Here is a 14050-nt window from a genome sequence, read left to right as displayed (position 1 = left end):
TAGAGACTGTAGTGAACTTTCCGTGTGCACAGACAGTCCCACACAGCTAATCCTACCTGCTGGAGCAAACCTTAGGAAAAGGAAACAGAAGATGTGGGTTATAGGCAGGTCACAAAGACACCTTCACCTCCCCAGGCTCCTTTATCAAAGGACCAGGAAAGTCCTAAGGGATTTCTCAACAGCTTGACTCCTGACTCAGTCGTAATGGAAAATCAGAACCAGACTTCACGACAAACAGTAACGGCAGCTGGTGTACCCCCAGACCTTCAGAGGGAAACTGAATAGGGAGTTGTCCCTGTTGACAAAAGCCTCTGAGTGATACCCCTGCCTGGCTGGGCAAGTCTGAAGTCTTCCATCTGGCAAAGATGTTTCTATACCTTCTTTAACTTCCTTCAGCTCCTCCTCCAACCCTCCTCACTGCTTAAAAAGAAACCCGTTTTGTGGCATCCTTGCAGTCCTGCAAAGAGCATGCTCAAAATTCCAAGAAACAGTTCCACTTATCTGGCCAGACATCTGTGTTCTAGTCAAGAAGAATGTGGCAATGTTGCCTCTCAGCTCTAGGCATCCGCAAAGGTTGGGGCTGGGTAGTACTGAGATAGGTTTGTCTACACATGGCACTGTTAGCTGGAGTTCTTGGAGAGCCTGAGGACGGCAGCCATTCAGAGAAGATACTGTCTTCTCTGAACACACCGCTAATAACCTGCGTCCTTCATGCCAAAGGTAAGGCCAGAGACACTTGCAAGTCACCCAGGGAGGCGCAGCTGCCCGCTTTAGATCCCATGGGACTGGCTTTGCTGTTAGGCCACTGCACCCACAGCCCCCTACGCTGCTTGGGACATCCGTGTATTTGAGAATGTAAGGAAAAGACCTGGAAACCATCAAATATGCCCGAGTTCCATTTACTCGGCTGAGAATGTTCCTTGACAAACTAGTACTTACTGTTAGCGAAGTGAACGTCATGCACATCCCCCCAAAGCCGTTCAGAGCCAAGGCGATAAAGATGAGCACGGAGAGCGCTGTGGGCAGACACAAAGGCGTAAGAGGGGAACCCAGCAGCACGGCGCTCCATGCTCAGAAGCCTACAGATGAGCTAAAAATAAGGGACAGGCCACTGAGGGTTAGTGGCACCCGGAGAGAGTTCTCTTTTTAACCTCGTCCTCCTGTCTACCTCGTGAAGCTTGAGTTCTAGCAAAAGACACGCACCCGCTCTATTTTCTGTTAACCTAGCAGCAACCAAACGGCCACAAAAAGCTCCTCGCAGACACTAAAACCCCAGGTTCCTGACAACCAGGAGATGAGCCTGGTGAAGATGTTAGTGAAAGTCAGATCCTGTTTTGGTGTTACCCTAAAAGCCCTTAAACCCCTTGTCTAGGGATGGGGTCCAGAACAAAGAGGTTCCTAAACTGTTTGTCAAGGACAAGCGAAAGCTGCCTTGAGGGCTTGGCTCAGCTGGGTGTGATGTATCTTGCCTGTAATCCCAGCCCTAAGGCTGAGCAAGAAGGATTGCAGGCTTGAGACTAGCTTGGGCTACCTCAATCGCAAGTGTCCAAGTGCTAGGAATGGTTTGCTCAGTGATGAGCGCTTGCCTGGCATGTGCAAGCCCTAGGTTTAATCCCCATTACTAAAGGAAAAAGAAAAGGGAAGGGTGGGAGGAGGAAGAGATAGCTCAGCCTACCATGTTGCACCATGGAAGGCCATGTCCTGTAGCTGACCTGGTCCTTAAAGCTTGTCATTAGAGTGGTATCGATAAGGATACCACAAGGGACTGGGTTTCTGACTTGGGGACGAGGCAGGAGTTTCACACACCCTGCAAACACCTCTCATACTTTTGCTTGGGACAATTCTTCTCTTACTACCCATGCCTGAAAGAGCTAACCCTGGGCAACAGGCCACCGGGAAGCTGCCATGGCCACCCACGTGATTAGTGACAACACGTGTCCCTGCTGACTTGGACGGGCGACACCAAGCCTAACACAGCATTCAAGAGCAGGTGTCAATAAGCCCCTGTGGATGGTGGATCTTCCCCCAAGTTTCTGGCTAAAAGGGAGAAAAGGTGTACTCACAGTCTGGGTTACTTGCTCCATGTGCAATCAACAAGCAGGAGACAGCAAAGCAGGCACTAAAACCAAACAGAAAGTATGGTATTTGCATTATGTTATCAACTACTACTGCTACATAGTTATGTGGGGTATTTACTACGTGTTACTTCAGGATGTTTTACAATCATTACTTCACAATTGTAGGGAGACTCAGGAGAGATGCCTCATGAGATATGAAGAAAGCCCGGGAGGATGCTGATCTATTAGGATTTGTCCGCAGTGCGGAGAATCGAACCTCAGCTCTTTCGTGTGCTATACAAGTGTTCTCCTGCTGAGCTGCATCCTCGGCCTCATAACTTAAAATTTCATTCATGCTGCACGGCTGTGGTGGCACATTGTCTTTCATATCAGCGCTCAGGAAGCAGTTCAAGGCCAGCCTGGGCTACAAAAGGAGTTCTAGGATAGCCAGGGCTACTCAGAGAAACCCTGTTTTCAAGCACACACACACACACACACACACACACACACACACACACACACACACACAAAAGAAAAAAGAAAAACTTCATTCATTTTAATTGATTAGGTTTATTTAATTTTTGCAGTGCTGAGCCTAAGGCAAGCACTCTACTACTGAGCTTCAACTGTAGCCTTTATATTTAAAGCCCATACTATTAAGAATGGCACATGTGAACTATAATTCATGTGTAGAACACTAGCCTAGCACATATTAGGTAGAATTTCATGTACAGCAACTCTCTTCCTCTTACACACACACACACACACACACACACACACACACATGCAACACAGGAGGAGAAAGAATGACACATGCATATACTTATATATGTTTTAAAACTATTTTTTTTCTGGACAAAGTGTAAGGCCAGAAGAAAACCAATTCTTTTCTATTTATTTTACTTAGTGTGTGTAGGTGCACAAACGTGTTGGTGTGTCCATCCCGTGGCACAGGATAGTGGTCAGTGACTTGCAGGAGTCAGTTCTCTAGCTGCTACCATGTAGGTCCCAAGGACAGAACAAAAGTCATCAGGCTTGGTGGCAAGTGTCTTTACCTGATGAGCCATCTCTATTGACCCCCAAAACTAATGTTAAAGACAAGTTCGGCTTCTGTGGCTTGCATGTAGAAGGCAGCAGGGTCACAGTATCTACTAATTCTGTGCCAGATACTATAGTAACCCTGTCCAAGGTGGGCATCTAGGCAGCCCCATGGTGCACTGTTACCACAGCCCAAGATTCCCTACAGCAAGAAATGCAGCTCAAAGTATCACCTATCCTGATCCAGCCCACAAGAAGCCCATACTGACCTGCCCAGCAGCCTGAGCTTCCTTGGACCATACTTGTCCATGATGATGCCCAGGGGCAGTGTGATGGCACTAAGCAGGAAGGAGCCCACGGTGAATGCCAAGTTCAGAATCTCATCCTGGGCCTTGCAGCTGAGCCAGCCATTCACCAGGCTCACCTCCTCATGCTCCGGCTCTGCCGTGCTCCCAACCGTGCCATTAGTGACATTCTCTGTTTGTATAAAGAAAGAGAACATGGTAGGCTTCCCCAAACATTGACGAGACAGACTCACTTTCAGGATTTTACCACCGAGAAAACCAAAGCTGGCCCTGAGTGCCTTAAGGTTCTGGCAACTGACAAGGCCTGGCAGACCCCCTGAAGCAATAATGCAGATGTTTTCAGTTTGTAGAAACCAGAGACCCGTCGAAGAATTCAATAAAGAAGCCATTCCTCAGAAAACACAGTCTTCTCTACACTTTCAAGACTTCAAGTGTACCTTGACACAGCATTAGTCTTAGATTAGAATTCTTATTCTAGCTAGAGGGTAGATGCCTATTATCTAAGCACTTTAGAGCTGAATGCAGTCAGAAGAGGGGCCCAAAGTCATCCACAGATAAGGAGTCCAAGGGCAGTCTAGGCTACAAGAGACCCTGGGCCAGCAAGGAGAGTGAGTAGAGGGACAAGATGACTTAGCAACCGCCACCAAGCATAATGACTTGAATTGGATCCTCAGGACCCACAAAACAAAACCCCAGGCAGGGAGTGTATCTCTGCGGTAGGTAGCACCTTATATACATGGGGACCAGAGTTCAATCCCTACTACCTCAAAAACAGGACAAGAACTCCAGCCCTTTGGTTCTGACTTGCAGTCAGATGATATGGGAACCGATTCCCGAAAGGAGAAGGGAGGAGAAGAGAGTAGAGGAGAGGAGAGGAGGGGAGGGGAGAGGAGGGGAGAGGAGAGGAGAGGAGCATGGTGTCAAGTGGGGAAGATGGAGAAAAGTGGATCCTTCGCACTCAGTGGTTGGCTGGCCTAACCTTACTTGGCCAATTCTAGGCTAGTGAGAGACCCTGTCTCAAACAAACAAACAAACAAATCCAAGGTGGATGGCTCCCAAAGGAACTACACCTAGGGCTGTTTCCACATGGTTATGTACATACACAAACATACATACATACATGCAGTGGGCATGAGCACACTCATGCACATACACAAGGCCACCTGGGCTCCAGAGTGACACCTTGTCTCAAAAATATGTGACTTCGGCCAGGTGGTAGAGGTGTGCGCTTTTAACCCCAGCACTCAGGATGGATCTCCAAGAGTTCAAGGCCAGTGTAATTTTCATTCTAGAGTATCCTATACCTTACACCCAATAACAGTGGCTCTGGGTCTAGCCTTTGCTGTGGAGCCGCGGGCTGTCTCAAACATTCTCAATAGTTCTGTCCACACGAACACACACAGCCAATGTAAAGAAGGACTTGGAAAGACAAGGTGCTGGTCTCTCCAGAACACCAGGTTCTTCCTCAGCCAAACAGGGCAAACTTATACTTCCCAATTACGGCATACACCGTATGGCATTTCCCACCACCACATACTGCAAGTCAGAACCAAAGGGTTAGAGTCCTCGTCCTGGTTTTTGAGGTAGTGGGAATTGAACTCGGGTCCGCATGTATATAAGGCAAGCTACCTACCACTTAGATACACTCCCTGCCTGAGTTTTTGTTTTGTTAATGGCACAGTTATTTTCTTTGATTTACTGACAGGCACCACTCTTACTGCTCTTACTGGCTGCCCCTCCCATGATGACACCCATTGCCCGCAGTGTCAGCCATACCTTGCCCACATAAGTGCCCCCACCAAAGTTCAGCCAGGGTCAAAACAACACAGGGAGAAGTCCTGCACTGGCAGGAAGGAGGGTGGGGGACAAGCTGGGATTGAGGAACGCTCCTTGCTGGAACCATTCCTTAAGTGATGCTGGCTAATCCTGCAGACGCAAGCTTACTGATTAGCTTTGAGGCTCCACCAAAGATCCAAAGAAACTCTTCCTCAGACTGCCTGCCTCCCAGCTGCAGCCCTCTGCCTGCCAGGGCTGCTCAGCTGAGGTCTACAAAGCCTGCTTGGGGCCTCTCAGAGCTACCCAAGGTAACTGAAAAAGAAAACACTTGGGGTGACCAACCACGTGCCTACCTCTTGAGCCAAGCTAGGGGCCTGCAGAAACCAAAATGGCCGACCTGCCTCTGGATTCTAACTTCCCTTCCCCTTCTTCCTGTTGTATATCCTTGGATATGTGACTTGATCGTGCTCTGTTGGTCTCCTTATCTGTGAACTAGACACAATATGATAATACATACCTCTAGAGCTTTGGGGACAATCATGAGAAAAAGCAGATAGCATTCTAGAGCTCTCAACAGGCATACCGAGCATGGATGTGGCAAATAACTATTGCTTTTGCTGTGTCAGCCTTTCTGGGGCTCGGGATGGGGGTGGTTTAATAGCATGGCAGCTTCTCAACAGTAGCAAGGAGCACAGTGCTATATCAGCATAGGAGAGTATGAGTGTGTGTTTAGTTGTGTCCTGGGCTGAGTCTAAGGCTAACAATTGTCTTCTAGCTACTGTGTAGCGCCCTGACCACCTTCCCTGTTTACCCAGTGAGTGGAAACAATGAACCAAATCTCAGTAGAGAAAAGGATCAAGAGTGGGTATGGAAATAGGACATGCAGAACCAAGCTGAAGACAGAGGGATTTAGGGGGATCAGAGCCACAGGCTAACAGCCTGAACCCTCACAAACAAAACCTTCCAGGCCAGACTCCTGCCCCTGCCACCTCCAATCCCCTTTCCAAGACTGACAGCCAAAACACATGGCAAACAGGGTTCTCCCAGCCCATTGGTCCCATGTGTTGCTGTGGCTGGCAGGTGTAAGGCAGCTCCTGGAAGGAGAAGACTGGTTTCCGGTGTCAGCCATGCCAGAACAGGAACTGGACCTGCAGTAGGGGGAAGGGCCTCCACCCAGCAACGAGCATTCCTCCGCATCCTGCAGGTACGGGGCAGCCGGCACAGATGAGCTACAGTGGGCAGGTGGAGGAGGCCACCAAGGGTCTGCCGTCAATCACTTGTGCTCAAGAACTTCAGGTGCCATGAGCTCCCAAGTGACACAGAGCAGGAGAGGAAGAAGGATTTGGGGGGGCGGGGCACAAGGTCAGTACAGCCTATTGAGAGATTGGGACCCACTCTCCTAAAGAGTCCCCGAGGGTCCATTCATGACTCTAGTTGTTGTTTGTTTTCCTAGACAGGGTTTTTCTTTTTCTGTATTGCCCTGGTTGATCTGGAATTTGAGCCATAGACCAGGACGGCCTCGAACTCAGGAATCTGCCTGCCTCTGCCTTCTGATCACTGAGATCAAAGGCCCCACGGCTTCAGTTTGATCCCCTATAGTGGAAACAAAGAGCAAACTCCTGCAAGTTGTTCACTGACTACCACATGCACACTGTGGTTCATGCTACACACACACACACACACACACACACACACACACACACACACAAACTGAATGAAATTTTAAAAGATTAAATCCCAAGGCACTTGTAGGCTCCTGATATGGTAAAAGCAAGCACACAAAGACAAGTTTCTGCAGTTATTTGACGATCTGTTCAGTCTGTAACTAGACATGGAGCTCCTGAGGAGTGGGCCTAGGGCGGAAGTGAGGGCGTCTAGCCTTTCATTTATGGAGAGTCACCATGCTCAGGAGCAGGTCCCAATACTTCAAGCCACCAGTGTCTTTTCTTAAATCCCTGCCAAGAGGGTCACCAGGACTCTGCTCACTTGCCTTCAGAAAGTGATGTCTAACAGCAAATAATCTGGGAGTTAGGGGACCAGTTAGGGCCTCTTTTCTCTGGGGAGTTTAAGTGTCCCATACATAGAGAGGGAACTGAATCTTCTGGGAGTCTAGACTTCTGTTAGCAGTAAACAGCCCACACCAATCATCCCCTCTCATAGGCTCATACCCAGACTGCCCTGGTCTTCTCTTCTCCCACTTGGCTACAGAGAACCAGAGAGGAACACTAGGAAGTATCAGGCCCCAAGGGGTCCCTGGCTCAGTCTAGAGTGCAGCCAGCACCAACCCAGCTCAGACCAGCTTGTTTCGGACCTGTTTATTAAACAGGTGCCTCAACCATCAAGTGGCCAGAGCAGCCCCGGCTAGCCCCGCCAGGGAAGCAAAGGAGAAGACAGGCAAGAAACTGGTGTGCCAGTGTGCCGAGAAGAGGACTAGGCTGCCAGAGCCAGGAAGGGAGAACAATGCCCTGTACTGTTGGCCCCCTCACAAACAAAATCTTAACAGAGAAGGCAGAGGAGGCATGAGGGTTCTGTGACCCCACTCAGGGCTCCCCTTGACTTCTCTAGGGTCAGAGAGAGCCCTCCTCTCACCCCAGGCAAACAAAGAGAGTGGGGAGCTCCAGAACACCTCCCTCGTGGTGCTAAGGAAACAAAGAGGCACACACATGGAGACACCCCCTAAGTTTCTTAGCAGTCCTTTCTCTGGCTGGTGACTGAGCCCCTCCCCTTCATGGTGCTGACCCCTGGCCAGCCCTCCTGAGGGTACCTGCCCCAGCATCCCCTGCCTCTCTTTCCATCCTTAGTCTATCCGGCAACAGGAAGCAGCATGTCAGCCCAGCAGGAGAGATGTGGGTGAGAGGTCGCCTGAGCCACAGAGCAAGCAGGAGGCAGAACTCATAGAGTACCACAGGGCGGGCCCTCTTATGGAGGTCCCAGCAGCAGCAGCAGCAGCCTCCTGCAGGCAGCCTGTGAGTTCTGGCCACCGTGTTCTGTAGTAGGCATTCCTCAAGCCCCTAGGCACCCTCTCAGTCTGACCCCATCTTCCACACCAGGGCACGTGGCATTTCAGAGCAGGTGTGAATCCTGTGGAAGGTCTTGTGGAACTAGGCTGGAATGGAGACTGTGGCTGTGCTGTCCCAGTCCCCATGGGTTAAAAGCAGTCTGGAAGGCAGAGAGAACAAAGCTGGGGAAATGCTGGGCACCACCAGAGGTTCTTCTATCACCTAGTGAGAACGGGGCTGTCCCTCCGCTCTCTCACAAAGGCATGGAAAGCCAACCCAAGCTGACAGGACCTTCATGAGACACTAAGACAAAATAGGCTGACAGATGTCAGGGAGGGGACCCAGGTCACGGGAGGCTAAGGGTGGTGGTGACAGCTAAGGGTCACGCTTTATGAAATGTTTTAGAGGCTGTGGGTGCAAGCTTTTGAGTCCCCTTACTGTTTCTTTTTTGGGCTTTTTCTGAATCCAAAATAAACTAGGGGTGAGCTAAATAAAGGTGTAGCTAAGTAGTAGAACCGGCCGGTGTGAGGCCCTGCGTTTGATCCCTAGCACTGAAAAGAAATAAATAAGTAAGAAGCAAACGGGGTGGAAGAAGTTAAAACAAGACCAGGGAGGTGGTTTGCAACCGTAATCACCGCATTCCAGAGGCTATGGCAGTTCCAGGCCAGCCTGGTCTACACAGTGAGTCTTCCAGGGGTGAGGGTCTTGCTTATTGCTGTCACAGTCCTACCAGGTACTGACTGTGAGGGCCGGGAACACAGATCTGAGGCCAGGGAATAAAGCGCTCCCTGTGCAAACCCTAAGCACCAGCATCTGCTCCCCAGAACCCATGGAAAGGCAGTGAGCTCTGGGCTCAGTAAGAGACTCTACCTCAATAAATAAAAGGGCACACGGAGCAGGGGATGGTGGCACACGCCTTAATCCCAGCACTCAGAGGCAGAGGCAGGCAGATCTCTGTGAGTTCGAAGCCAGCCGGGTGGAGTTCCAGGACAGCTGAGAACACACAGAGAAACCCTGTCTGGGGTGGGGAGGCGGGGGTGGGGACTGGAGAGTGACAGAAGAATCTTAGCATCGACTTGCATGTGCACACATGTCCTTAGATGTGAGAGCATTCACATGTGCACACGAAGTGGGGGCCATCTTCCTGTTCAGAGCTGAGCTGAAGTGTAGCAGGGGCGCCAGAGGTTTCTGTCTTCAGACCTCATTCCACCCACAGTCACATCCAGCATGTAGCAAGCCCAAGCCTCTGAGAGGTTCACTGGATTCTGCAGTCCTCTGCCCCTCTGGCTTCTTTCCGGCCTTGAGAATAAAATCCAGTTTTCCCTGCCTCCCAGCCCTTCCACCTGCCCAATCCTCTAGCTCTCTTCTGGGCCAGTCCTTTCTATCTTCCCCTCCAAGGTGTAGGGATGTCCTACTCTGGTGCCCCCAACACCAGCTCACCCTTTATTACCCTGGAGGCTTGTGCCCTAAGTTTAGGGAGGCCTCCCACTTGGGCACAACCAGATCCCCATTGCTGGTCTTATTTCTACCCCCTACTCCCAATGCCCCCACCCCAGGCTCAAGGCAGGTGGATGGACCAGTCCAGCTGACACAGTGAATTTCAGGCTAGTCAGGGTTATATGATGAAACCCTGTCTCAAAAACAACCACCCCACATCCACCAAAGAACAACAACAACAAAAACCACAAGGGAAGAGGTCAGTCATATCAAGAGAATGACTATGGAGGTCATATAGTGGGCAAGGGATTTAGCTGGGGAAAGCCCCCTCTTCCCAGACTAGACACTCAGCAGCCCATACCAGGAGGACAAGAGACAGCTCTAGTTGCTATTACTAGGTGAGCATTTGCACAAAATTCATGAAATGCCCAAGCCCAGCTCCCAAGTTCTTTGTCCATGAGACAGAAAAAGCCAAGCAAGCTCCTGGGCCACAGAGAGATGAGGGGTTCCTTTCCTTTTTCCACATCACCAAACTGGAAGCCGGTGTCTGTAGCCAGATTCTGGCTAGAGTCCCAAACCTTTCAACAGGTTCAGGCAAATTTCCTTTGGGGAACAAATCCATGCCATCAGTCTTAAAGAAAACAAAAAGCTGAGACATTCGAGTCTCAATCAGCTGTATACAGGTCAGCTCTTCCAAAGCCGTAAGCAATCAACTCAGCCATCCACCAGGGCTGACAGTGTTGGGCCACACTACAAACCTTGACCCTAGCTTTGCTAGACACTCCCAGTGAAGGAAGAGCAGAGGTTTCTGGCCCCAAAAGTCAACAGGTTCCTGGGACTCCACAAAGCAAGGAGGCTAGAGAGATAAGCCCTGTAGAATCAGCAGGCTTTCCTGCTGAGGATGCTAGGTCAGCGAGTTTGCCAGATAATCAGAAAAACCAAAATCAGACACAGGAGCAAAGGCATAGGATAAGAAGTTGATGTTCAACCTACGATCCTGACCCTTCCCCTTCGCTGTGTTTTGTAGGAGTGACCTGACACGTTTCTCAAGGGCTCAACACAAACTCAGCTCTCTGCTGGCACAATCCCTGAACTCCCCTCACCCAAAGGAAGGAAGAAGACAGGGTTTCCCCAGGAAAGCAGTTCCCAGACCCATAGTGCCCATACCATCCGAGAAATTGTGTAAAAGTGGATAATCTGATGTCACCAGGGTCATGAGTCAGGAAAAAAAAAAATAGAAAAGAAAAAAAAAATCTGAACACAGCAGCCCTCTGGTCAGGATAAGGTACTAAAAGTTTCGCATGGGGCTTATGATATTTTCCTTTTTCTTTTAAAAAATCCCCAGCATATCCTATAACAAAGAGAGAAGAAAGAGCTAACATTCCCACCTGTTCCTTTCAGAGGGGCCTTTAACCTCCTGACATCCCTGAAGCAAAACAGAAAGCTTGGTCAGGGAACAAGGTCTGACTCTTGCCTCTCAAGATTTCTTGCTGATGTGAGGAAAGACCTGCCAAGAACCCTAAGGCTATTAGGAAATATTTTTGAGTGCTAAAGGCTAAAGGTTGGTTATAAACGATAGGCTTTCTGCCCTCTCCCGGGTGGCCTTTGGATCCCTCCCTTTCTCCCGCCTTTCCCCTCTCCTGCTAAGCTCTGTATTCTAAAGATCCTCTGGGTAGATCAGAGAAGGGAAGGGAAGGGAAGGGAAGGGAAGGGAAGACTGACTGACAGGCCAGGCAGTGGGAGTGGGTTCAGATCTTTCCCTGACTGCCAAGAATGAGAGGCTGGGTGAGGTAGTCCAGGCTTGTCAGCCCTTCACTCAGGAGAATGAGATGACATGATTACAAAGTAATGGCCAGCCTGGGCTACATAGCCAGATCCTGTCTCAAGAACAAAAGGCAAACAAAAAATCTTTAGAGTCCAGCAATAATGGTGCAAGCCTTTGATCCCAGCACTCAGGAGGCAGAGGCAGAGGCAGAGGCAGGTGGATCTTTGAGTTGGAGGCTAGCCTCTCTACCAAGAGAGTTTCAGGACAGCCAGGGCTACACAGAGAAACCCTATTTTGTAAATAAATAAATAAATAGCAAGCCCACTTCTTAGAGGTAAAGAGGTGACACTCAGGGCGTTGAACCACTTGCCACCAAGTCTGTCAGCCTGAGTTTGACCTCATGAATTCACATAGTGGAAAAAGAGTGTCAACAGCCCAAAGTTGTCCTGTCTTCCACAGTTCTGCTCCCTCCATAAATGAATAAATGTAAGAGAAACGTTAAAAGTAAAAAATAAACTAATAGGACTCTAGAAATAAAAAGACACACCAGCAGTGACCTGCAGAGTCAGACCTGGGCCAGCTCCATCAAACAAGACTGAGGTATGGGGTGGGGCACAGACAAGAGGCAAAGACAAAGCCAAGAAGCAGTTGCCTAAGAAGGGGAGAGGATGGCCGCCGACTGGGCCCTACAGCAATCAGGGTGGGAAGACAGGACTGGAAGAAGGAAGGGTGGGGGCAATGGGGGCCAACCTCAGCCTGCCTTCACTCGTTCTTTTACCACTATCTCCCTTCCTCTTCCTCCCTACTATGTTTAGAAAGCCACTGAGATGTTCTCGCAGGTTCAGGAGAGGAAATCGCCTTTGGAGAATCATAAAGCAGCAAAAAAATAGACAAGAAATTCTATCTTGGCAAGCCTTGAAGGAGACTCCAATAATGGCCTGACTTAAAAACACGTAGGTCTAGATGAACCTTCCTTCGGGTGGAGGCGAAGCCACTTCCTCTCTCTCTTGCTGCACTCCGGCCTATGAGAGTTCCTCTTTCTCACACATGTTTACTGCAAGGCAAGCAATGCTACAGGCCTTGGAACACCAGGAGGCCAGCAATGTTCCTGACTGCATGCAGGGGTCTATTACTCTGCAGCTTGGGCAAATGGAAGACTTGTCCCAGACTCAGTTTCTCCATCCACAAACAGGGACGATGAGAATGAGATGCACCCAGAGAGCTCAATGGGGATTCAATGGGCTTTTTGGCACTCAGAGGCGCTGTGCAGCAAGCAAGCATAGCTGACTTACATCTTCACCACCAACCGCTCTCTCCCAAAGACCCACTCCAGGAACCTGACCCCCGACCGAGGCGCCCATCTCACCTGGCTTCGTACACAGGTAGGAGTAAAAGCCCTCCGACTTGAGCATGATGAGCAGAGAGCCCCAGCCCAGGAGGACTGCCGAGAAGAGGAGGTTCTCCAACACAGCGGTGCAGGCCATCCACCAGCGGCGCCGATGGGCAGTGGCCAGGGTGGGCGCCATGGTGCGGTGTGGCGGTGGTGGCCTGGATCCGGCTCTGCAGACACCTGCGCGCAGACCTCGCTTCAGCGGTGGCTCTACCCAACCCGTGTAACAGCTAGCGCACAGCGACCAGCCTGACAGCCCCTTGCAGCCCAGGCTATAGGTGCAAGGCGCAAAAGAAGAGAACCCTAGCCCTGTCAGGGACCTGGGCCACCCCGAACCCACAGCTGCCTGGTACCTTAGGACACAGTGGAGTCCTGCTGGCCTAGAGGAAAGGCTTCTCCCTTAGTTCACTCGGAGGTAAACTGAGGCATGGCAGCTGGAAAAGGGCTAATGTATGCTCAAGGACGTGGAGCTTGGTCCTGATCCCAAGCAAGACTGAACAGCTGCTTTGGGGGCCGGAAAAAGAGGCAGTTTGCAGTAAGGTCACCTGAGCAGGAGCACACCTGAGAGCTGCCACTCCCAGGGACCCTGACAGGCTCCCTCCCGCCCGCACTCGAGACCCTTTCTTAGAGCTTATTCCTTCAACCACAAAATCAGCAGAGAGCCCCGGAACGGCCCGCCCACGGCGCGTTCATTGGCGGGAACGCACAGGAACTGCCGCGCCATTGGTTAGTGTTTAGGTCGCTAGGCGCTACCGCCACGCGAACCCCGCATGGGAGAGGCGAAGCCGGTTCAAACCGGCGGCGCGAGCCAACCGCGCGACCCCCGTGCCGGGCTGTTACCCCGGCAATTAGCCCGTTTCCGTAGAAGCGGATCCCGTCCCTCTGTCCTTGTTCCTCTCCTTACGTCTCCCTCCCGGTGTCGTCTCTCTGACAAGCATGCACTTTCCCTCTAACCCCTGCCTGTGAGCAGCTTCAGGTTCCCCTACCCTCGTCAGAGACCCGGATCCAGGGAGTCCAGCTCACCCGGCTCCTACCAGTGTGTGTCGGGCCCGCCCGGCGCCTTTTCTGTCCCCTTTATTTCCAGCCCTTTTATTCCTATCCTAAGATGAAAAACACTGCTGCCCGTTGATTGGCTGAGTGGGGCTGGAAACAGGCATCCGCCAATCAGCAGCTACCCGCCCGCCCCCCGGCGAGCCGAAGCCGGTTCCGGCCGGACTTGAAGACAAACAAGAGGAATGGGGGGGCTGGGGGGCGGCTCGAGCCGGCCCAGCTCTACCCCGATA

At 50.9% G+C, this 14050-nt stretch overlaps 1 protein-coding gene across 4 annotated transcripts in view; it reads right to left on the bottom strand.

Annotated features, from left to right (window-relative positions):
* The window catches only part of SLC43A2 (solute carrier family 43 member 2), a 41650-nt gene extending 27800 nt beyond the window's left edge, over window positions 1-13850 (bottom strand). The window contains exons 1-5 of one of the 4 annotated variants that reach the window (XM_080923784.1): window positions 13754-13850; window positions 12744-12947; window positions 3365-3572; window positions 2064-2119; window positions 940-1016 (exon numbers count right to left, since the gene is read on the bottom strand). In XM_080923784.1, the coding sequence (XP_080779910.1) occupies window positions 940-1016; window positions 2064-2119; window positions 3365-3572; window positions 12744-12903 (501 nt within the window). In that variant the 5' untranslated portion in view covers window positions 12904-12947; window positions 13754-13850. Of the gene's footprint in view, window positions 1-939; window positions 1017-2063; window positions 2120-3364; window positions 3573-12743; window positions 12948-13120; window positions 13364-13753 lie in introns of those variants that run through there. The other 3 variants (XM_080923787.1, XM_080923786.1, XM_080923785.1) reach the window with 3 other exon arrangements.
* Between the last annotated feature and the right edge of the window lie 200 nt (window positions 13851-14050).

Source organism: Micromys minutus (genome assembly GCF_963924665.1).
Source record: "Micromys minutus genome assembly, chromosome: 10".
NCBI lineage: Eukaryota > Metazoa > Chordata > Mammalia > Rodentia > Muridae > Micromys > Micromys minutus.
The sequence above is the reverse complement of the archived record's forward strand: the minus strand, read 5'-3'. Positions and strand labels throughout refer to the sequence as shown.